At 50.3% G+C, this 24734-nt stretch overlaps 2 protein-coding genes across 3 annotated transcripts in view; both read left to right on the forward strand.

Moving 5' to 3' along the window:
- Positions 1–24734, forward strand: part of Rtn4rl1 (reticulon 4 receptor-like 1) — a 73719-nt gene that overhangs the window by 45711 nt on the left and 3274 nt on the right. Inside the window, exon 1 of one of the 2 annotated variants that reach the window (XM_039086015.2) lies at positions 19088–22616. The gene's annotated coding sequence lies outside the window, so the exon portion shown is untranslated. 2 annotated transcript variants of the gene reach the window in all.
- LOC120095262 (ATP synthase subunit g, mitochondrial-like) lies at positions 1908–9831 on the forward strand. The gene has a single exon (XM_039087629.2). It carries the CDS (start codon positions 9441–9443, stop codon positions 9699–9701), a length of 261 nt encoding a protein of 86 aa, XP_038943557.1. The 5' UTR covers positions 1908–9440; the 3' UTR covers positions 9702–9831.

Raw genomic sequence — 24734 nt, forward strand, 5'->3', positions numbered from 1 at the left:
AACAAAACAAAACAAAACAAAACATAAACAGAAGACAGAAGATGAAAAAGGCAGTATCTTTCAGTGAGTTCCCATAGAGGCTGTCCATTTGCCAGATAGCAGCCCCTTCTTTTTTTTTTCGGAGCTGGGGACCGAACCCAGGGCCTTGCGCTTGCTGGGCAAGCGCTCTACCACTGAGCTAAATCCCCAACCCCTAGCCCCTTCTTTTTAGTCTTTATTGTTGTGGGTAAACAAAACAATACAGCTTTTGTGTAACATTGTATTTCCTGAGAAAACAAAACAAACAGATGACAAGATATTCCACTGAGCAGCAGGTGAGATGAGGCCCAAGGCTGGAGAGATGGCTCTGCAGTTAAGAGCACTGGCTGCTCTTGCTGGGAGGTCCTGGGTTCAATTCCCAGCACCACCTTGGTGGCTCAGAAGCATCTGTAACTCCAACTCTGACCTACTCTAACCTCTTTGGGTGCCAGGCACGCATATGGTATGCTACATGCAGGTGTATAAGCAAAATGCTCAAACGTGTAAAGTAGAGTAAATGTCTAAAAATTAAAAACAAAATAAAAACAAACAACCCCCAACTTAGTTCTCTGAACGAAGGGGATATGTCCAGTCCTGTGAGCCCCACTGTAGCATGTGCACTGTGGACTCCCATTCCCTCTTGGGCTTGGGGACTCAGCATCTGAAGATCAGCTTGGTAGAAGGGAAGGTTTCCACACTAATAGTATGGATGCTAGCCTGTCCGGGAGTGGGGCGAGGAAGTTATGGGGGTTGACCTTCATTCCCATAGGGTCCACAACTAAGGCTGTGAGATGATACCTGCTTAGGAGAGGAGAAAGCCCCCAAGAGAAGAGGAGAAAACAAAAGCTACTCTGGGGTAGTTCAAGGCTATGGAAAGCTCTAGGGAGAACGAAGCATTGACCTTGGAGAAGGGAGAGCATTTTAGCGGAGAGTCAGTGAGGAGGGCCAGGTGAAGGAGTAGTGCTGTGTCCCAAGAACAGCTGGGCCCCAAGCGTGGGACAGCTCTCTGACTTTCCAGTCACCCGGCTCAGTTCCCAGATGCTAGGATTAGAGACATAAGCTACCATGTCTGATTTCATCTGGAATCCTTAGATTGTTTGTTTGAGACAAGGCCTCTCTACATAAGCTACACTGTAGCTGTCTCCAGACACACCAGAAGAGGGCATTTAATCCTATTACAGATGGTTGTGAGCCACCGTGTGGTTGCTGGGAATTGAACTCAGGACCTCTGGAAGAGTAGTCGGTGCTCTTAACCTCTGAGCCATCTCTCCAGCCCCCTCTCTATGCAATCTTGACTAGCCTGCAACTCAATTTGTAGACCAGGCTGGCCTTGAACTCCTAGAGAGACACCTGCCTCTGTGTCCCCTGAGCTAGGGTTAAAGAAGAGTAGCAGCAGGAGTCCTTTTACCTACTGAGCCATCTCTTCAGTCCTGAGAAGGAATTCTTTTTGTTTGTTTGGTTTGTTGGAGAAGGGGTTTCTTTGTGTAGTCCTGGCTGTCTGGAACTCACTGTGTACACCCAGCTGACTTCAAACTCATAGATCCACCTGACTCTGCCAGCTTCGGAAACTGTGTGGTGCTGTGCTCAGGAGTATCCGGGCTTTGCCACCAAAGCTGTCTTCTCAGAATCCAGGTTCTGCCACTCTCTAATAATTACTCCTCTCCCCTTATTATTATGTTTCTCTGGCTAGCCTTGAACTTACAGAGCTGCTCCTGCCTGTCTCCCAAGTGCTGGCATTAAGGTGTGTGCTACCACATCCGGCCTCTTTAGCCTCGTCAGCATCATCTTTCCTGCCTAAAGAATGGTGCCAAGATGGAAGCTTGAAGCCTGACGTGCGTCAAGTGGATAGTGGAGACGTCCCCTTCACAGTGAGCTCTTGGTGAGGGCTCAGTAAAAGGGCATCTGTCCTTAACCTGTTCCAGAGTTATGAGTGACCGTGATGTCACTTCCTCAGGGAGGGGTCTCCTACAGCTGCATTAAGATTGCTTAAGGGGGTCCCTGATTCAAAAAATGTTAAGCACCACTCACTGCTTGAGAGGTTTAAAAATAGAGGCGCGTTCAGCAGTAAAGAGCGGTGTTTATATGAACTAAACGTGGTGGCGGGGCCTGCAGGCAGGGAAGCCTGCACGGAGCCCTTCTGTCCATCTGTTGGTTCTGCCATCTCTCATCCCTTCCCGTGGCTTTGGAGCGTGGCTGAGAGGCAGCTCGCTCAGGCCCCCTGCCAGGCATGGAAGGCAGAGTCAAGAACAGCAGTGTCAATGGGAAAGGAACATGTGCCAGTCTCCAAAGAGGGCCCACCTGTGGCCATTCACGCCTGCGTGAGGTTCCCTTCCTGAGTGGAATCCGGGCTGAGTCTGCAGCCTGGTTTATTATTTTGGTTCATGTGTGCTTGGTTGCTTGGTTGGTTGGGTTTTTAGGGTTTGGTTTTTGAGACAGGTTTTATGCAACCCAAGGTTCACCTTGAACTTCTGATTCCTGCCTCCAGTTTTCAAGTGGTATCAAAACAGGAGTGTGTGATCATTAATATCTCCCTCTCTTTTTAATTAAGTGTGTGTGTGTGTCTGTGTTTGTGTGTGTCTGTGTGTGCGTGTGCAAGAGTGTATGTATGGTGTGTATTCGTGCATACATATGCCGTGCTTGTGGTAACCACAGGAGGAGGTGAGGTGTTTGCTCCACTGATCTCTGCCTTATTCCCTAGACACAGGATTTGTCATTAGCCTTAGGACCCATCCGTTCATCTAGACATGCTGGCCAGAAAGCCCTCAGGATTCACTTGTGTTGCCCATGACAACACTGGGATAATAGGCACTTGTATGCACACAGCCACACCACGATTCTAATGTGGGTGCTAAGAATTGAACTCGGGTCCTCAGGCTTGCACAGCAAGTGCACCTACCCCTGATTATTCTTCCCAGACCCTGTTAGTTTTTTGAGACATGGGTTTGCTTTCTAGTCCAGGCTGATGTAAACTCCTAATCTTAACACCTAAGTCCCCCATGTTCTGGGCTTACAGGTAAGCACCACCACACCTGGTCCTGTGACTTGATTTAGCTCATAAATAAAGTGAAACTGAAATCACAACAGGTACCTGTTACCTTAAGAAGGCTGCCACCTCGGGGTTGGGGATTTAGCTCAGTGGTAGAGCAAGCGGAAGGCCCTGGGTTCGGTCCCCAGCTCCGAAAAAAAGAAAAAAGAAAAAAAAAAAAAAAAAAAAGAAGGCTGCCACCTAGGCCTTGGGTTCGGTCCTCAGCTCCAGGGGTGGGGTGGGGGGAAAGAAGGCTGCCACCTAAGCCAGCCACTGGGACACATGCTTCTAATTCCAGCACTCAGGAGGTAGAATCGGGAGGACCCAGAGTTCAAGGCCAGCCTTGGCTACGGAGTGAGTTTAAGGACAACCTGGACTATGTGAGACCCTGTCTCAAAAAACGAATCAGACATGATGCATGCCTTTAATCTTAGCACCTGGGTGGCAGAGGCGGGTGGATCTCTGAGTTTAGGCTAGCCTGGTCTACATTGTCAGTTCTGGGGTAACCAGGGCTATGTAGAAAGGCCCTGTCTCCAAACACAAAAACAAAACAAACAAGATTAATAGAAACAGCCTAACCTGTGTATTTTGGGGAGCTGGGAGCCCCAATAAAGAGGTCAGTTTATGAGAGACATCACTTTGAGAAGAGAAACCCACAGGAAGGAAGACAGGCTCAGATGTCCAGCATGGTAGTTCAGTCCCCAGATGGCTTCAGAGTCTGTTGCCATCTGACTACAGCTACACGGGATACTGCAGTGGGAACAGCTGCCCTGCTAAGTCTGTCTAAGATAATGGATTAGTTTTCTTTCAAGCCTTGTCTTAGTCCATTTTCTGTCTCTGTAACAGACTATCCAAGACTGGTTAATCTATGAAATAAACGGTTTATTTTGGCTCATGATTCTGGAGGCTGGGAAGTCCAAGAGAGCAGATACTGACTTCTTGTTGGTTTTCGGAGAAAGTCTCATGATGCTTCTATTCATGGTGGAAGGGCAGGGGGGCACCTTTGGAGGACCGTGGGGGTTGTCTTGCTTTATTACTTCTCACGCTTGTAGCACCCAACCCAGTGAAAGCAAGAACTCAGCTGTGTGAAAAAGGCATTGGCCCATCCTGGAGACTTCTGCCTTCATAACCGGAACTATTCTTCTTACAGACTGCCTCCACCATTGGGGATCAGGGCTCACCATGTGTTTTGGTGGGTACCAGCTGTATTCAAAGCATCACAGACCGTTACCTTCAGCAAGGCTTGTTGCATGTATGGTAATAAATGAAGAATAACAAATCAAAGAATAAAGGCTTTTTATTCAAAGCGGGTTATAGCCAAGGGGTGGCTGCCGTCACTTGCATTTTTATCAGAGCCAAAGGTAGACAGAGGACTGGGAGAGAGACATTAGCAAGCTCTCTTTGGAGGCAGCTAACGATGGAGAAGCTGTAGGTAGATGAAGTTGCAGCCAGAAACCCAAATATAATTGGCTAGTGCTAAGTGTTTGGTTTCTCTAGATGGCCCAAGTTGGAAGCAGGAACAAAACGAAGTTAGTCAAGATCTGGCTGGTTTTTACTACAAGGTAAAAAGGTTGAGTTTTGCCATACAGTGGTCTAGTCTAATTTACAGCTGTCAGATAGCCGGCCTTTTAGGCTGGTTACTGCAGAGAACTAGGCTGGTCTCCTTGGTTGGGTGCCACAGACTGGGTCCGAGTGTTATTTTTATCCGTGGTCTGCAGAATTCGTCTATTTAGTCTCTCGCTTGCCTGTAGATACCCCCATGAAAACTGACACCTTGAGGCCATGTTGAATGAACACAGTGTTCTGGGTAAGCTCAAAGGGAAGAGAAAGCATTTGGCCTGGGACAAGTTTAAAAGGAGAGTTATTCAAAGCTGGGCATGGCGGTGCACGCCTTTAATCCCAGCACTTAAGAGGCAAAGGCAGGTGGGTCTCTGACATCTTGGTCTACAGAGCGAGTTCCAGGACAGCCAGAGAAACCCTGTCTTTAAACAAACAAACAAACAAACCACAAAAGAATATTTGGGTGGGTGAGGAAAGGAGGGGTATCCCAGATGGAGGAGACAGCATGACCCAAGACTGGAGATAGGAGAGAACTCAGCACGCACCAAGTGTTGGCACTGGCCTTGAATATTGGCTGAGTCCAGGGTACTGAGCAGAGAGGTCGATATAGTCCTGAAGGGAGGGTCACAGATATTGAGAGTGATGTCATCAGATCCAAGCTTCAGAGACAGGAGGGGAAGGTGCAGGAGAATGGTAAGCACACGGGAGATTCGTGAGGAAGCAGTTGTGCTGTCAGGAGAGAGCACTGGAAGTACAAGCCACAGGACTTGGGAGACTGAACCCAATCGACCAAGAGAACGCAGAGTCCCAGGTTCCTGGAAGACTTAGCTACTTGTGGTTTCTAGAAAGTGACAGGGGTGGAAGAGTGGAGTTTTCGAGAGGGGCAAGGCATGGAGACCCCCAACAGGACACATATATAAACCATTTGGTACAGATCTGGAGTTAGGAGAGTAAGAGGGAGACGGCTTTACAGAAATCGTGGTTACAGGAGCTGGAGAGATGGCTCAGTAGTTAAGAGCACTGACTGCTCTTCCTGAGGTCCTGAGTTCAATTCCCAGCAACCACATGGTGGCTCACAACCATCTGTAATGGGATCCGATGTCCTGGCGTGTCTGAAAGATGGCGACAGTGGACTCATACATAAATTAATAATAAAAAAAAAGAAATGATTACGGAGGATATGCACTCCCCTGCCCCCACCCCACCTATGGTAAGATGAGAAGTATGAGAAGTACCTGTGACAGGGACTGAGAAGTAGAAAGGGTGTCTGTGACAGGGACCGACCAGAATGTCCAGAAAGACTGGAGTAGTTCTAGGAGAGAGTTGTGCAGAGGAATTCGGGGAGAAGGAGATTTTAAGGTGACTGTGACCTCAGGGGCACCTGGGGCAAGTTGAAAAGTGGAAACTGGAGACAGGGATTTCAGTACTAATCAGGCCATTTGTGCATGAGAAGGAGGCTCCGTCCCGAGTTCAGGGCTTGAAGAGGCAGGAGGGACGTTAGCTAGCTTCCAGTGAAGGGACAGAGTAAGGCGGTTGCTGATATTTCCTTTCTGCATAGTTTTGTTGTTCAATGGGAGCAACTGAAACAGGCCTACAGCAAAGAAGCTATGGAGTGGGAGTTGGCGGGGAGAAAGGGCTCTCCTTGTGAGCTCTGAGGGGGCACAGTACACAGTTCTGGCAGCTGTTGGCAACCATGGCCTCAGGCAGAATCCACGCTACAGGTGGAGTGGTGTTTGCCCACACACTGGTTCTTGTTTGCTTTATTTTTCGAATACAGTGTTAACCAATTGCAGGTACAAATCTGGAATACTACCCTCTGGCAAAGCCAAAGACTCCCACTCCTTCCAAGGCAGCATGGCTGGGACCCAGGGCCTTGGATGGGCCTGCCTGCGACCTGTACCCTCTTACCTGCCCACCTCAGCCTTCTGTTTCTGCATGATTCCATCTGTGAGCAGATGAGAACAGTTGCGGGGCAGAGAACTTAAGGCCTGTGGCTCTGAGAGAGATGGGTGTGGGAAAGGCCACTGAGCATTACAGAAGAAACAGTGAAACCAGGACTGGTCTTGTGGAAAGCTGGAGCCAACTCAGGATGATCCAGGGATGGGCAGTGACTCTGGTTTCCATTTCTTGAAGACAGTACAGGAGCCAGGACCATTCTCAGCCTGCGTCAGTGTCCCTTGTCTCAATAAAGAGATAATAGCATAGCCAAGCCTCAGGGCCACTAAAGACAGAACCTTGTGCTCCCCAATCCCAAGGATGCTTCGGGGACGGGACACACCGAGACACTCCACTTAGCATGGGGAAGGAGTCCTGTCTGGGAGTCTCTGCACAGTTTGGATGTGCCTTCAAGACTGTAACTCTGAGACCATCAGAGTCACCACCTGTCTACCTTCCCATATCCCCCTCCTGCTTCTCCTTGCAGTGACTTCTGTCCACACAAGCTTCCATAGCTACCCAGGTGGGGTTGCCTGCTCCTGACAGAAGAGGGGCTCTCCCCAGGAAATAGCTCCACATAAACTTCAAGATTAAAACATCCCCATTCACACCCTCTGCAGGAACATTGTCAGGCTTATTGGGAATCATGTGTGGATTGGACACATGTCACCGTCTCATGTTGAGCTGGAATGTAATTAGGTGATGGTGGGAAAAAAAAATTCCATCCGTCTCCTGGGAATGCTGCAATAATGAGCTATCAAGTCGGGACCCGGGAAGCAGGCAGGGGCTGCTGACCTGAGCCCAAGTGCGGATCATTCATTAGCTTTGGAGATGCCCGTGATCTGGGCTGCATAAGCAAGCAGTCCTGTTCCTAAGTGAGGGAGTTGGGGTTGGGGGAACCAGAGTGAAGAGTTTGAAAGCCTGCCTCCAGCTTTGAAGTCAGAAAATAAGCAAGCCATTTCTTCCTGGGCTGGGCTGCAGGAAGCCAGGGCCTTCTATGGAGGCTGAGGCATGATTACTAAGCCACGCCCAGGTGAGAAAAGCCCTCTTTTGATAGACCTTTGAATTTACCTGTGAGGCAGGGCTGAGGGCAGGACCAGGCCTGGGAAGCAGAGAGCAGCCAGAGGGCCTCACCAGGAAGGTTAGCATGGGAGCTCGGGTCTGAACCACTCTAAGCCAATGCCCCACTGGGCTTCTGAGGGTACCCCAGACTTCCTTAAGGTCTTCTACCTATCCTACCCTCCTGTAGAGGTATGAAGAGCTCCACCCTGCCCAATAGTCCAAGGACACCTCTTCCTTTCCCAGCAGATCGTATCATATCCCAAATAGCCCTCCACTGCAGTACAGGCTCTTTCCCCCCCATAGCCGGTCCTCATTCTTAGGCGGACACTTCCGGTGGGCATCCTTTGATAGCATCCTTTGATAGGTCTGTCCCATTTCAGGCACTGTCTGTCTTTGCACCCTCTCTTCTCCTCTACCAGGGATGGGACCCAGAGTAGATGTGGACAAACCATCTACCACTGAACTATGTCCTCTCCTTGTCGTCCTTTCCCCCGCTTTTCCCTTTGCTCAGCTCTGGGGCACTCCTGGACACCATTCCAGCTACCTCAGGAGTTCCATTTGCTCTCCAATCAAGAGCTGCATCCTGGCTCCTTTTTTCTGTTTTTTTTTTTTTTGTTGTTTTGTTTTGTTTTATTTTTCAAGATAGGGTTTCTCTGTGTAGCCCTAGCAGTCCTGGAACTCACTTTGTAGACCAGGCTAACCTCACAGAGATCTGCCTGCCTCAGCCTCTGAGTGCTGGGATTCAAGGTATTAGTCACTGCCACTCGACTTGCATCCTGGATTCTTAAACATCTAAACAGGATCTTTTCTTGTTGCTTCTCACAACAGTGTACGCCACTGAAATAGTCACAGCCTACTCTACTGTGGCCAAGGTCAATGCCTATGCTTGAGGAAGGAGGAAAGACTATAAGGCCCTTTCTCCCCAGGCCACACCCCTTCCTGTCTCAGGCACTTACTGGATAGGTTCGTCTACTGGGGAGCTACTGGCTTTCTAATGCATAAATGGGGATTTTTTGGGAGGCTCTCAGGACTTGCTTCCTCCAAGTAGCACCCCAAAGAGGTCTCCTTGTCAGACCTTTTCCTACTCTTTCTCACTTTAGAAGACAATAAACCTCAGCCCAAGCCAGTAGCTTCACTTTGCACCAACTCTGTCCAATAGAAGGCAAATGGATGGACTTTAAGCTTTCTAGTAGGCAAAGGATAAGAACAGGGCTGGAGCGATGGCTCGGTGGTTAAGAGCACTGACTGCTCTTCCAGAGGTCCTGAGTTCAATTCCCAGAAACCACATAGTGGCTCACACGTGGTGGGATGCGATGGGATCTGACGCCCTCTTCTGGTGTGTCTGATGAGAATGACAGTGCGTGTATGTATGAAGTACGCATACACATAAGATAAGTAAATCTTTAGATGCCTGCTCTCATCTGTCCTCTGCCTCGATTACTAGGGTTAATGGCGTTTGCCAGCACTGCCTGGCTTTAAAATTGTTTTTATTTAATTCAATGTATTAAAATATTTCATCATTCTTGGGGCTGTTAAGAGTATATGTTGCTCTTGCCAGGTTCAGTTCCCAGCACTATGAGAGCTCACAACCATTCATAACTCCAGTCAGACACATTAAGTACACCTACAAGTTAAAAAGAAACTTCTCAGGGGCTGGGGATTTGACTCAGTGGTAGAGCACTTGCCTAGCAACCGCAAGGCCCTGGGTTCGGTCCCCAGTTCTGAAAAAAAGAAAGAAAAAAAAAAGAAAGAAAGAAACTTCTCTCCATAAACCAATATAAAAGTTACTCATGAGACATTCAGCTGGTGGTTTGGGGAGACGAACCTTCCACTTTAGACCATGGCCAAGCTCCGTAACTTCGTGGAGAAGGCACCGTCAATGGTGGCTGCTGCCGTGACTTACTTGAAGCCTCGATTGACCGCATTTTGGCACTACACCAAGGTTGAGCTGGTTCCCCCAACCCCTGGTGAAATCCCTACAGCTATTCAGAGCATGAAAAAAATAATTCAAAGTGCCAAGACTGGTGGCTTCAAACACCTTCCAGTTAAGGAAGCCGGGCTGCATGGTTTGGTGGCCACTGAGGTGTGGATGTGGTTTTAAATCGGAGACATCATAGGCAAATGTGGCATTGTTGGCTATGATGTTTGAAGACCAATCTTTAACTTCTGATTTGAGTTCTTATCTTGAACCATGTGTAATGAGACTGCTATCTGAATAAAATGCTAGCTGTGGGGGGAAAAAAGTTATTCATGAGACATTTCTACAGGTTTTTTTTCCCTGTGTGAAATCTTTGAAATGTCATATTTCTTTCTTTCCTTTTATGGTTTTGTTTGTTTGTTTGTTTGTTTGTTTGTTTGGTTTGTTGGTTGGTTGGTTGGTTGGTTGGTTGGTGTTTTTGAGACAGAGTTTTTCTGTGTAGCCCTGACTGTCCTGGAACTCACACTGTAGACCAGGCTGGTCTCAACCTCAGAGATCTGCCTGTTTCTGCCTCCCGAGTCAGTGATGGATTAAAGTGTGGATCACCGCCCAGCTGAAGTAGTTCTTTTTTAGTGATCCTGGAGACCACAGCTTTAGACCATGTGCTGGGTACTTGAGATCCCAGAATTCTGTGTTCAGATGGCCCCTTGCATCTGAGCCCCATACCCATGAGACGCACCTGCCACTTTTCCACGGGCTTGTTGTCCTCCTTAGCTCAAACTCCATTCTGGTCCTCAGGGCCTGAATGAGAGAGCTGTGAAGGGAGAGGAGGGCGGAGGGGCACAGCTGAGGAGGAGATGGGCTAGGATTCCGTAGAAGTGGAAGGGAGGGGACTGCATAAGCTCTGCTGGCAGAAGGGAAGCAGAGGTGCGGTGGGGGTGCCACAGTCCACAGACAGGTTAATGGCTCCTGCCTTGTACACAATTGAATTTGCCCTTCTGAGCCTTTTGGCTTTGGGGAAGGGCCTCTTCTCCTGGGAGCTCAGCTGGACTCCCAGAGCCACAGGGCCTGGACCATCTGGGCTTGATTCAATCAGGAGAAATGAAGAACACTGGCTTCACAGACATCTTTGTGCCCAGAGGAGCTGGGACTCAGCTAAGAAAGATAAGGAGAGCTGATGGAGTTGGGTGGCCTGGTCCCAGGCCTATCCTGGTCCTGCACATCTGAAGAGCAGCTCAGAGGGCGGACCCTCCCCGACTCCTGGAGTACAGCTGAGGTTGCCTGAAATGCATCCTCTCCCGCCCATCTTCCCATGTCTCTAAAAGCTGTTTGTAGAACGATGTCAAAGCATCTGGGACCTATTCTGTTCTCTGTGTCGGTGAAACAGTGAGCGTACTAGGACCCGGGGGCTAGGGGAGATGCTGTGGTGGAGAAGAAACAGACAAACAAAAGAGACTCCATCCTTTCTGCCGTACTTTTTATGGCGTATCTACCCCAACTCTGAAGCATGTGATGTCTCCTCTGTGCAGGCTCGTGAAACAATGGGACAGGTTGAAAACTGTCTATGGCTCCTAACTGACTTGTTCTTCCAGCCTCTGGACTTGCCCAAGCACTTTCATCTATTTCAAAAGCTGTCTCCAATCCTCCGTGTCCATACCCCACCCCCAGCCCCCTAAGGCTGACCATCCCTCTGAGGCTTTTCTCCTCACTCCTCCATGCTCCTCACCTGGGTTCCTGTAGCAAGCTAGATGGCTCTATGTAGAGCAATAGATTCTGTGCTAGCTCTTTCAGACCACCAATAATTGTCGAGGGCCCAGCACCATCCTGGGGACAGAGAACACATAAGCAAATAATTAAACCAGGTACTCGAGGAGTGCGGGAGGAGTGCAGAGAGGGGAATAAATGGAGCAGGGTTCTTATGAAATCAACAGTGGCTGGGGGCAGGAGGAGGGTGTTCTAAAACAGGGAGGTGATGTCTGATCTGAGACCTGACAGCCAAAACAGAGATGGCCCTACAAAGGCCCTGCCCGGGACAAGCACCCTTGTTAAAACTCTGAAGCAAACGTCATATGATTCTGAGTCTATGAACTATTCAGAACAGGTAAATCCACAGAGACTTAAAGGAGATCTGTGGCTGCCAGGGGCTGGGGGAGGGAGTGTGGGGGTGACTGCTAATGGACATGTGGTCTCCCTTCGGGGTGAGGGAAATATTCCGGAACTAGGTAATGGTGGTGTCTGGCACAATGCTGTGAACGCACTACATGCCACTGAACTGTGTGCTTTCAAATGGCGAATTTTGTGGTATTCACATGTAGGAAGTGTGTGTGGAGTTTACCATAAGGCAGAGCCAAACCTCCAAGGCAACAGAGCTTGCTGTGACCTAGTGCGGCTAGTGCCAGGGGAGGTACAGGATGGTGCTAGAGAGGCGATCAGAGCAATCATGAGGGCACGGGGGACTGAGAAGAGGTCGTATTTTATCGGGGTGCAAGGAGAAACTACTAGAAGACTCTAAAGAGGAGAGTAACATGGTTATACTGTTTTGCGTTCTTTTGTTTTCTTTTGTTTTGTGGCATTTGTGTGGTAGCACGGGCAAGGCCAGTGCCATACCACTGAGCCACACCACCCCTGGGTCCTGTACTTAGTATTCCTGAAAATATTTCTGGCCTGTGTGGAGTGTGGTGATGATAGGAGGAAAATAAAAAGACCCAGTAAGGAAGCCATTGTAGGGTCTACGGGGAGAGACAGTGTGGATGTGCAGGAGACAATAATGTGTGATGAGGAAGTCAGAGGGACGCAGGGAATCAAAGGAGAAGAGGATAAAGGAAAGGAAGACAGGGAAACCGTCTCTGCGCTTTCAAACCTGAGCAATGAAGAAAAGAATGGCTCCCTCAGCCGCCCGGATGGGGAAACCTGTTAGGAGACACGCTGAGGATGTGGTGAGCCAGACCTGTTTATTAGATACCTGTGTGGAGACGTGAGTGGACCGTCTAGCGGACTACGGTGCGGATGATCATCAGACCTCACTGTGAAGACGGTGCTGAGCATGCTCTGTGAGATTCCCCCAGACAGGTGTGATTGCAGGGGAGGGGAGCTGGGGCTCAGTCCTAGAGAACAGGGAGCAGAACCAGGAGCTGCTGACAGAAAGATAGATGGGAACCACAAAGTTCAGCTTCCGAAACTTAGAAGGAATTGTTTCCAGCAGGGACAGGGGCCTCTTGACTTTAAGGGCAACCTGGACTGTGGGAGATCCTGTCTCCTACAAATGAAGGCCAGGGAGCAAATGAGGTCAAAGTTGCCATTGGGTGTAGCCTTAGGATTACAAGCCTGCCTTCCCCGTGAGCCTTCCCCATGAGCCTGAGTGCTCACAGCCGCTCTCATTAAAGGCTAGAGTGGGAGAAGGCTGTGCTCTGCCCTTTGTGGCAAAAGGCTGAACAGCGGGTAAGGGTTTGGGTTAGGAATCTGAGATTGAAGGAAGTCGCCATGGTTCTGGGCCACCCAGGAAATAAATGTTGTCATTGATCAAGGGGTAGCCTTGGGGATCCAGAGGAGCCTGGGACTCAGCACATTCTGAGGACCTCACCCCCTTTCTGATCCCCTTTGCCTCTCGGGGGTGATTCATATTTCAATATATTCCAGCTGAAGAGGGATCCCACTTAGAGCAGGTGGTAAGCCAGTACATGGAAATTTGATATATTTTGACTAATGCATTTTGAAATTTGAAAACTGCAGACAATTTTATTCAGGATCCATTTTTATACCAACTCATTACTGGGAGAAAAAGGCAAGATTTCAGGTTTCCTGTGAACCTCCAGACCTGTCACTGCCAGGCCCTGCTAAGCAGGCTTGACCTGGTCGGGTCAGCTTCGCATGCAGTCTCTGCCTGCCTCAACCACCGAGTCCCTGCCGGAAACTCTTTCTTTAGCAAACCTCTTTCAAGTATCCCTCTGGGGGTTACTAGTCCAATTTAATCTGACCTTCAGCCCCACCTCTGTCATGCCAGCTCCGGCAAATCCCTGGGGCTGGCACTTAAGACAAGTTTTGTGATACAGATGAGGGTTTACACAGAATTTCCACTTCCTTCCCCATCTACCTTGTCCTTTCTCAGGCCTCCTGAGCCGGAAGCTTAAGGAGTGGAAGTAAATAATGGAGAGGGGGAGGAGGGAGACTGTCCACAGGGGAGCAAGCGCAGAGTCTAGGAGAGGGTGATGCTGGGAGAGAGTCTCTGAGTGGGCAGTGCTCCTAAAAGAGTCAGGGATCCTCTCATCATGGCTACCAGATCCATCTCGGTGGAATCACAGTAGTTACCATCCTGGGCAAATGGCTGTAGTGTGTTGAGCTTCATTGTTCTCCCCCTCCCCCCGAAGCTCCCCCCACCCCCAGCTGAGGACCGAACCCAGGGCCTTGGCCTTGCTAGGCAAGCATTCTACCACTGAGCTAAATCCCCAACCCAAGCTTCATTGTTCTTGCTGGTAAAATGGGGACATGAATTTGTAATGATTTGGGGGAGCTATTCAAGAAGTAACTGTGGGTATCCCTAGGATGCACACAGAGGTGGTTAACACAGGCTTCAACCCAGGATCTCCAAGGCAGGGCTCTGGTCTCCTTTGCGTAGCTCTTAGTTTGGAGGGAAAGACAGCAAAGGAAAGGCTGCCTCTCTGAAAGTCCCGGTAGCTGGGGGTCTGTTTGTGTGGATCTTAAAGCTAAGGGCTGTGGAGCTAAACTCTCTAGAAGGTAACTGGTCAGTGTTCATCAAGGCAACTTGATCTCAATGAAATTGGTCTAAAGAAAGATCAGGAATTTAGACAAAGATGTTTGCAGTGTTATTTAATTTAATTTAACTGACCTTAAAGAATTAATAGTTACATTGACACAGTAATAAATCAAGAGTCCCTGACATATAGAGAGGGTAGTTTCCTCACCCCAGTCCCCCAGCTTCCCATCAGACTTGTCTCCCAAGAGGCAACGAATATCACCAATTTCTGCCATGATTTTTTTGTCTTGTTTTAATTTGAAATGGGATCTCATGTAGCCCATGTCAGCCTGGGCCTCCTAAGTACTGGGAAACTAAGTACAGGGTTTCTCTAGGTAGCCCTGGCTGTCCTGAAACTCATGCTCTTCAAGTATCAGAAGAGGATATCAGACCCCCTCGAACTGGAGTTAAAGAGCGTTGTGAGCCATCTCATGGGTCCTCAGAATTGAACCTAGGACTTCTGAAAGAGCAGCGAGTGTTAAGAGCTGAGCCTTATCTCCAGCCCCTCCTTTGTTTGTGTGTGTGTGTGTGTGTGTGTGTGTGTGTGTGTGTGTGTGTGTGTGTTTTATTTTTTGAGATAGGGCGTGTAGCCCAAGCTTGAATTTACTACGTAACCCTGACTAGCCTCAAATTAAAGATCCTCTTGCCTCTGTCTACCAGCTGCTAGGATTAGAGCTCTTGTACCACATGCTCAACTCAGCCATGATTTATAGCAATAAAAAAGGAGACATAAATGGTTTTAGAGATAAATAAATTATAATGTATGCATAAGGTGGGATCATCTGCAGTCTCCAGGAATCTTGCTTGTTCTTCCTTCGTTCTTCCTTCTATTCATACTTGGGTAACTGGCCCTGGCTGATTTACGAGAACTGATTTCCCACTGACCTGTGGCAGGGACCACTCCGCCCACAGGGCTCCCTCAGGATCCTCAGTACAGAGTTACACAGCTGGGTAGAAGCAGAGGGCTGCATATATAACACGATCTCAACTTTATTTCTTTAAATAAAAATTTTATTTAAATTTTATACAGCTCTATATAAACGAAGGAACTATTGAAGGTTCAGCAAGGACCTGTCAACGGTTGTCAAGGGTAAAGGGAATGTAGTGATTTTTTTTTTCCCCTTCCATTTTACTTCCATACTTTTTACATTACTCCACAACTGGCAAGTATTATTTTAAAATGAAAGTAAATAGTGATAGATGACTGAAGGAAAATTGAATCAGTAAAAAGAGGGCTTGGAGACCACCTGGGAAGCCCAGGCTAAATGCAATCTGGGTCAGGTCTCCCAGGCCTGGGGTCTCGAGATGGGCAGCTTGGATCCCTGGAGAGTGTGCAGTACTTGGGCCAGCAGGGCCAGAGAGGAGCTGGAAACTAAGTACCCAAGGTGCTCATCTGGGCTCCAAAGGCTGTGAAGAGACTCTGTGTGGGAGTCAAAGGGTGTAGGCATGAGGACTGGGGCCTGAAGAGCCCAGTTAGCATTTGTCCTAGAACACGAGACAGAGTCCCAAGAGTCCAACAAGAGGCAGGAAGCATTTGGACCAAGGATGGTCAGATGGGATTAAGAAAGGCGTGTTTGCAAATATTTTCAAACTCCTGGTCCTTCAACTGTGCACGCTCACTGGAAACCCCACTTTGGTGTCCCTTCCCTGCTTCTAGCCACACCTAATAGCTGACATCACTGAACAAAGTCCCTAGACCAGGCTGCCTGGAACTCCTGGGTTCCACCCTCCTGCAGAGGGCCCTCCTGAGTTGGCTCAACCACACCATCAGCTGTCTGTCTTTCTCTCTTGCCTGACTCCCACCCTCTCTACCTCCAGCCTCATTGGAGAGGCCCTCCTGCTTCATGGGGAAAAGAGAACCTGCCTGTGCTAACTGCACAGCAGTCCCTGTACATGTCATGGTCCCCCATTCCTCGGAGCAGGTGTTCCTCAGATCTCCCCCCGATTTTCTGCCCTTTCAGGCTGTCTCAGTTTCTCTCTGACAGTTTCTCTCCTCCTGAATCATGCTTGTTGGCATGCGAACAGGCTCTATTTCTTCCATCTCCGAAAAACAAACACTGGGAGGGTGCTGGGGACAGGGAGCATGGTTAATGGGTGCCCGGGCTCAGCTGGGTAAGGGTAACTTCTAATGTTCTATTGCCCAGTAGGAGAGCTGTGGTTGTCAATTAATTGTAAATTTCAAAATAGCTAAGTAGAGAGGATTTTGGATGTTCCCGACACAAAGACCTGATAAACATTCAAGGCGATGGGTATGCTAATTGCCCTGATCTGATCACCGCACATTGTATACATGTTTTGAAATGTCAGGCTGTACCCCATAAATATGTACAATTACTGTGTAGCGATTCAAGATAAAAACTATAATTTTAAAAAGCTAAAAACAGAAGAAAATGGCCGCCCTTGACCCCCACCCCCACAAGGTCCTTCCTGTTTGTCCAGCCACTTAATGTCAGAGCTTCCTGTGTGAGTGCGCTCTCAGTGCCCACAGTCACTCCTTTCTCCCTCCCTCCTCATAAGAGGAGGCACCCCTGTCCTATGATGCCATACAGGGCCACATGCATGATGCCAACCAACAAGCTGTGAGCAGGGATGATACCTGTCTTTTGCAACAAACACAGGGAAAAAACAAAACAAAACAAAACAAAACAACAACAACAACAACAACAACAAAAGCTTGGTTTGTCCCTGTGTCTTTTCCCACACAAAGTAAAGTTGAGCACATAAAGTAGCCCCTCTTCCTCCCTTCCCTCCTTCCTTCCCTCCTTCCTTCCCTCCTTCTTCCCTTCCCTCCTTCCTCCCTTCCCTCCTTCCTCCCTTCCCTCCTTCCTCCCTTCCCTCCTTCCTTCTTTCCTTTCTTCCTCCCTCCCTCCCTTTATTTATTTTTTTTTTTTGGTTCTTTTTTTCGGAGCTGGGGACCGAACCCAGGGCCTTGCGCTTCCTAGGCAAGCGCTGTACCACTGAGCTAAATCCCCAACCCCTATTTTTGTTTTTTCAAGACAGTGTTTCTCTGTGTAACAGCTGTGGAACTCATTTTGTAGACCTGGCTGGCCTGGAACTCACAGACATCCACCTGCCTCTGCCTCCCAAATTCTGGGATTAAGGGCGTGCACCACCCGACCCCATTCTTCCATCCAAACCCTTGTGCTTCCAACACTTGTGCAGGCCTGGTCTTTTGTGTTCTACTCCTTCACCCCGCAATGGAGGAGCCATGAGTGAAGGACCTGTGTCTCCCAATGTTGCCGAGATAACCGTGAGCCCACTCTAAAATGGAGGGGAATGGAGGGACAGGTGCAGAACAGTGTGGTCGGCAGGTATAGGCTTTACTCATAGCCTGGGTATCAGTCCTGAATGCCGTTCACTGATAGCCAGGGATGGGTGGTTCTGTGAGCTGGAAACAAGGGCTGTTGGCCGAGAGCTGCTTCTTCTCTGTATCATTGACTGTTCAAGGTTGGCAGCATCCCCCCTCCCAGCACCCTCTCCTGAATGTCTCTGGAACCACCCCCTCCCCATAGAGGCATCTCCATAGATGTCAACCCTTCAAAGGTCCCCTGCACTGCCACACACACCCAGGATATCGTCACTTACCCATCAGGTTCCAGGTGCACTCACAATTTGCTGTTGTTTGTGGGGACTGACAGTTGGCTTCACAAGGCTCCTAGGCAGGAGGCTAGTCTGGAAAATCTGGGAAGGAGGGATGCTCAGAAACCTGCAGCCCCGTCCATGGGCCTGTATCCCAGAGCATGGAGGCAGGAGGATCAGGAGTTCCAAAGCTTAGGGCCTTTGGCTACATAGGTCCTGTTAAGAAGAGGAGAGGGAGGAGGAAGAAGATTGGCGGTGGTGGTGAAAGGGAGGGAGGGACAGATGGAGGGAAACCCACAGCCTCAACCTGGTGCCCTTAAACCTAGCAGAAGATTTGAGTAATGTGAGGGCACACATTCTGAGCTGGGAGTATGGATGGGGTGCTGGGAGAGGTAGAGAGAGTTCACGAGCCTCATGTTTTCCACAGAGAGCTGTTAGGCACAGATGGGGATGACGGACTGGGACAAAGAAAGCCAAGATATCGTCCTAGGATCTTAGCCCTGGGTTAAGTGCCTCTCAGCATCTGTACAGAGCTCTGGATCCTGGACCATCCTGAGTTGGGTTGAAAGCCAAGACGTCTTGGCAGCCTGGGAACAATCTCCCTTGGGAACAACAGTGACACAATCTCCTGTGCTCAGGTCTGCGGTGCCCAGCCAGGCTCACCGGGCTCTCTATACTACACCCATACCTACCCTCATTGGAGAGACTTTGTACCCATCTGGAGTTGCCTAGGACAAATGACTCCCATTGCAGTGGGTCATAGGTTGGGGTAGTGCCTCAATACAGAACTGTACAGGGTAGCTGCCTCCATCCCTGCCCCCTACAGCACACCCCCCATCCCCACCCCCGCAGACAAGGTTAAGGCCTAATGGGCAGGATGTGAGAGACCCAAATTGCTCTCAGGAGAAATTGTCAGTCCAATTAGCATGGAGCTGCCAACCAGACCTGTTTCAGGGGACCAACCCCAGGCAGACAAAAGCCAGTGGTAGTTGCCCACTCCTCGGCTGAGAGGGTTCCTGGTGCTGGGAGAACCTGCAGAGGGTGTTTGATTCAGAATGTGAGAAAAGAAAGCAATCTGAGATTTTTAATGGGGGGGGGGTCGGTTTCTCTATGTAGCCTTGGCTGTCCTGGAACTTGCTCTGTAGAATAGACTGGCCTCAAACTCACCGAGATCGACCTGTCTTTGCCTCCCAAGCGCCTGAATCAAAGGTATGCACCACCATATCTGGCTTCCTCTCTTCTTCTTCTTTTTTTTTTTTTTTTTTTTTTTTTTTTTTGGTTCTTTTTTTCCGGAGCTGGGGACCGAACCCAGGGCCTTGCGCTTCCTAGGCAAGCGCTCTACCACTGAGCTAAATCCCCAACCCCTGAGCTAAATCCCCAACCCTGGCTTCCTCTCTTCTTAAACCCAGACATTTCTGTTTGAAAGGTTCTGGTCCTGGCCCCTTTCAGGGTGACTAACTTATTCAGCATTATCCCAGTTTAGCACTGACAGTCCCATAACTTGGGAAACTCCCCAGTCCCAGTCTATGTCCCCTTGCCCAGGAAAGGCCTGGCATTGGGTCCTTCTCAGAGTGCTCATCCCCCAAACAGTCACTTCCTCAATGGACCTAAGGAGTCTTGATGAAAGCCAAGTTTAGGTATCTGCTCTCATCCTGAAGGCTCTGAGTCTTCCCAGGACTAATTACAGCCAATGTTTATTGAGCACCTACTAGGATCCAGGCCCCAGGCCTGAGCCTAGGGCTTTCTGAGTGTCATCACTCAATTCTCCAGAGTCTTGAGAAGGTAATTCCCCCCCCCCCCCCCCCCCCCCCCCCCCCCGTGTGCAGGGAGCACACCTGTTAGGACAAAGCCGCAGTGGACAGAAAGTAAACAAGTAACTTAAGTAGCGCTGTCGAAAAGGTTACATGCTTGTAGAGTAAAATGTACCAGGGAAGAAACACCTTGAAAATCGCTGCTCAAGAGCGGCCTCACTGGGAAGAAGCCCTGAAGACACACTGGGAACCAGTCCAGGTAGATGGATCAGCATGGACAAGGGTGGGAGGCTGAGTGCTGGCATAAAGGAGGGACAGCAGCAAGGTCTGTGTAGCCGGGAGGCAGTGATAAAGACCTGGGGGCAGCTTAGGGTTAGATGGGAGCCATGGAGGATTTAGGCAGAGGAGCGACACTTTCTGACTCAGACATTCCCTAGACTACCCTAGATCCTGTTGAAGGAGATGTACGGGTGAGGGGGCTGGATGGGGGGGGCATCCAGGAGGCTTCTGCAACACCCTGGGTGAATGATAGCAGCAGCGGGTCTGATACGTGGATAGACACTGGATAAATTCTAAAATTTAGCCAGCAGAGTTTCCAGAGAATGGTGTATGAGCCAAGGGAAGGAGACACTGTGAGGTGTTCCTCCTGGGCAGCTAAAAGTGAAGGGAGCATCTTTACCCAAGATGGAGAAGTTGTGAACGGAGGAGGACACAGAGGAAGAGAGGAGCTTGGTTTGGATGGTTTCAGTTAGACAGATGGAGATGTGGGAAGGGCAGGTGGGTACCAGTATCTGTGGGCTGGAGGACTGGCAGAGCTCTCAGTGACTGCCCCATTTTGCAGGTGAGGAAAGTGAGGCTCCTGCAAGCATTAAAAGGAGCAGCCAGGATCCAACTTCGGTCTCTGATTCCACAGCCCTGCTCTACTCACAGCAGTGGATAGGAGGCTGCCGGCCATTCTGCACAGCGGTGGAGGCTGAGAGGGGAGCCCAGCTAGCTGTTTGCTGGCCAGCTTTCTTGTCTTCAGGGCTGAGCCAGGAAGGAGCCTATGCTTAGAACACAAGTGGCACAAGAGCCAAGTGGCCTGAGGCGCCAGCAGCCCCAGGAGTACAGCCGGCCTGGCCTGAGGCCGCCATCCTCGCAGCAAGAGAGCATTCGGTTAGCATCGATTGCTCAGAGAAGAGCAGCTGGCCAGGCTGGGGGCAGGAGAGAGAGGGCTGAAGGCCGGAGAGAGTGGCTACTCACAGAGCAGCCTGCAAAGCTTCACAGAGACCCACTGACCTGCCCAGGGGCCATGAGGAAACTAGCCATTGGGGATGCCCCTACTTAGGGGTAGAGGGGCAGCCCCTTGGGTGCTAAGCTGGCTGCAGTGGCTGTCCTGACGATTTGGAGCCTGAGAAAGCTGACCAGCCCGATTTGAGGATGCTCTACCCACTCCCGGCATCAGGAGGCTGAAGCTAGAGTCCCAGCCTAAAGGCAGGGTAGCTTGGTGGGACCTGACCCGCTGCTGTGTTCTCCACCTGCGACCAGTCACTGATGCTCTGGGCACCTCATTTTCGCCTGTGCCAGTACTGCTACTGAGGGCTTCAGTTAAAGATGTATTCCAGCCTTAGATCCTCCTCGTTAGTTCTCTTCCAACTTCTGGTGGCCAGGGTGCAGCAGACAGACCCTGCTGATGCTGGTTCTGGTGCTAAGCTCTCCGACCACCCTGGTCCAGCTGAGCTGAGGTTACAGTCTTCCTTAGAGCTCTGCACCATCAGCGGGAGTGGGAAGCACAGGCCCTTTCCCACCTCGGTGCGTTTGCACGTGCTATTCTGCTGCCTAATCTCGCCACCCATCCCACCGGGTCTGGTCCCATGGGACCGTGAGGAGTTGGCTGCTCATGCTCAGCTTGGCAGGAGGAGTTTGGGGTTTGCCAACTGACCCGAGGCCACTGCTAGCTCCCTTGCTTGCATGTCCTCTGATGAACAGTGTGCTGAGGTCTGAGCAGATTCCCCTCAGCTACGGCAGCAGAACAGAGCAGGACCCTTCTCAGCCCTAGTACAAAGGTCAAATACTCTCTGGGAGGCTGAGGAAGGGCTGGTGTTACACAAGGGTGGGAAGCAGAGGCTCTCCTTAGGCCCCTCCCTTAATCTTCGTTATACACTTCCGGTACCTACCAGGGTATTGCCACCCCTTATGCAAATGAGCCATGACGCACATTGCTAGACCCTTCCCACACTGGCTGCCATGACTCTCCTAGGCTAGGGGCAAGTATGAATGGGAGAAGCAATGACTGAGGCTGTAGGGCTGCTTGGGAGCTCACGTGCGTGGGAGGCCGGAGGCTTGGGAGTAGCGAAGCAGAACACAGTGAAGAGCATCCCCTGGAGGGAAGGAAAGTGGAGCTGGGTCTTCTCCCTTCCGCCACCTCAAGTAGAAGGCAGCCCCGCCCAGGAGGGGCTTGATGAGTCTGGCAGGAGAGGTGCAGGGCCCCTCCGCAGAGACTTGGATTCCTGCTAATTTGCAATTTTAAAATGCGCCGGCAAAGGCTCCATCCTCATTGTTGGTACATTAATCAGGCAATCCGTGGGGCGGAGCTCCCAAGGGCCTCATAGAGGGGGCATAGAAGGCGCCATGGTGATGCAGTGCTTGCCTCCCTGGGAAGAAACCTGCTGGGTGACAATCCTAGAATTGGCACTTGCTTGCTCAGGCAAGGAGTCCAGAAGTAGCCAGGACTGACTGAGAGCTAGCTCAGGGTCCTGGAGTAATGACAGTGACTGTTAAAGGCACGGATGCAGATTGGCCCAGCCCCTCAACACCCCCTCCCATTAGAAGAGATGAACGTTCTGGGAAGCTAACGTCCCTGGCATGGACCCTGGCATGTGGAAAAATACTAAAGGACAGGGACCAGCTGTCCCAAGCCTGCATCCTATTAGCATGCTTCCAGAAGAGTCCTTCACTGCAGGAAGTGACTGTCCTACAAGGTCCTTGTGGTCTCATTGCCTTAGGCCTCCTAGTGCTGATAGCCTATTCTTCCTTGAGGTAACAGGGGAGCTGAGCCTGGTTCTGCATTAGGTCTTGGCTGGAGTCCCTTTGTCCTCCTGTTGCCCTCTTGGAGGGAAAACCCCAGTCCTACCTTCATGCAGCTCTGCTGTCTGCCTGCCTCCTCCATTGTGTGTTCATAAACTGGTCACTAAGTCCACACCCGAGGTTTGGTGCCGTTGGATTATTTATTTTTTATTTATTTAGCCTAAAGAGAACCATAGCCTGGTTTTCCCCGTATCCCTTGGAGGCCCCTACGCTGGGGTAATCTGCCCAAGGGACTCCCAGATTCTTCCGGGCTGCCTGGAGACTGAGCAGCCACAGCAGGTGGGAGAGCGCAGAGGGAGGTTGAGGGTGCAGGCAAAAGCCCTCTGTAAACTCCGATGAGCTGTACAAATGTCGAACGGTATTAGTGATAAGCCTACTGCAGCCCCTACCTGCCTGCAGCTGCAGGCGGGAAAAGAAATGCTTTATTGTCACAGGACCCCCAGTGAAGACGCTGCCATGCCTTATCCAACACAAAGTGCGGGACAAGCATGGTGACTGTCCATGAACCTAGAGCCTGGGGTTCCCAGGGTACAGAGATGGGGTCTGGCTAGAATGGCCTTCCTGGAAGAGAGGGTGCAAGCTAGGAGGGTGGAGCGTGTCTGTGGAGTGTGCAGACAGCGTGGGTTGGATGTTGGCGGCACAGGATAGATTGCCCTCCAGCCGACTGGAGTTGGGAACCTCTCGCCCTTGCCTCCCTCTGCAGCAAGAAGCCCCGGGACAGAGGCTGGTAGACTGGAGGCCACACCCAGGACGATAAGGAGGAAGATTGACAGAGTAACACCTAGACGTGTTTTGGAGCAGGAAATTGAGGCAGAAGTGGCTATAGCCTGCTTGCTTGCTGTCTAGGGGCTGGCTGGCAGGAAGCACTGTAGAGGACCTGCAGAGCATGGCCCAGCCCAGAAAGGGTCCTATGCTGTGCCACCACTGCCGCTGAGGTCATAATTGCTCTGAAATCACAACCGAACCCAATTATGCAAAAACTAAATTATATGCGATGATTTTTATGTGCTAGAAACATTCAGTTGAAGCCGGGTGATTACAGGGGACGAGAAGCAGCTGCCACTCTCTGGGAGCCCATAACTCCCAACAGCTGGGAGCTGTCAACTTACGATGCTGTTTCTGTCGGGAATGGGGTGGAGGGTCAGGGTGGCAGTCAAGGTGGAGACCTACTCTGCCAGGAGCCTGGACAGTCCCTGGGCCTGGGACCCCGAGTGGGAAGCCTGGTCAGGAGGGTGGGTTCTATGATTCCACATGCTCTAAGCACTGCCAACAGCAAGAACATTCAGCTCATATGCCCCAGGGGCCTTGACTCTCTCAAGAGTCCTAGCTGAACAAACTGGAAAAGAAGGGGCAAGAGGCCAACTGAGGTAGAATAGGTCGAGGCTGCCTGGCTCTTCAGGGCGGGTGTCTGTAGGCCTGGAGCCTGTCCCCATCTTCTTGATGCGCCTGCTGGGCCACTTGGGGCAGCTACGACCCTGGAAAAAGGCAGGTAATGACAATCGTCTATAATGAGGCTGCTTCAATAATGAGCCTGGGCCTATTACCCGACCACAGGCTGGACACATCCGAAAATAATTATTTTAAGGATCCATTAACGAATGCCTAATTAATGCCCAATTAGAGGGAAGCTACAGAGGAAATGCTCTGGACAGTCAAGAGGCAAGGCCTGGCTTTATAGCCACAGCCTGGCAATCTCAAGCATGGTAGAGAGAGGCAGAGGGCCAGAAGGTGAATCAGAGGGGGGCAGCCTCGATCTGGCAGTACCACGAACCCCAGGGAAGCCTCGTGCGTGCGTCAGCTCTGTTGTCACTTACAGTCCCTCACAGAAACGTACCTTCCCTGTGTGCCAGCTCTCAGCTCTGTGAGCTGTATTTAACAAGTGAGGACTTGGAGCCATGGAGGAAGGGTTGTGGGTTTGAAGTATTTGGACCACAGTGTGAATGAGGCATTTACTGAGGCTTGGTTTTGGTATCGTGCACGAGATGCTTTCTTTATTTTGAGGAATCATTTAAATAAAGTGATCACTCAAGATTCCAGATGGGCTGTTTGCTTTGTTAGAGGTGTTGCTTG

This window comes from Rattus norvegicus, chromosome 10 (assembly GCF_036323735.1).
Source record: "Rattus norvegicus strain BN/NHsdMcwi chromosome 10, GRCr8, whole genome shotgun sequence".
Lineage (NCBI taxonomy): Eukaryota > Metazoa > Chordata > Mammalia > Rodentia > Muridae > Rattus > Rattus norvegicus.

Coding starts and splice junctions, on each gene's coding strand:
- LOC120095262 (XM_039087629.2), top strand. CDS start 9,441: ATGGCCAAGCTCCGTAACTTCGTGGAGAAGGCACCGTCAATGGTGGCT.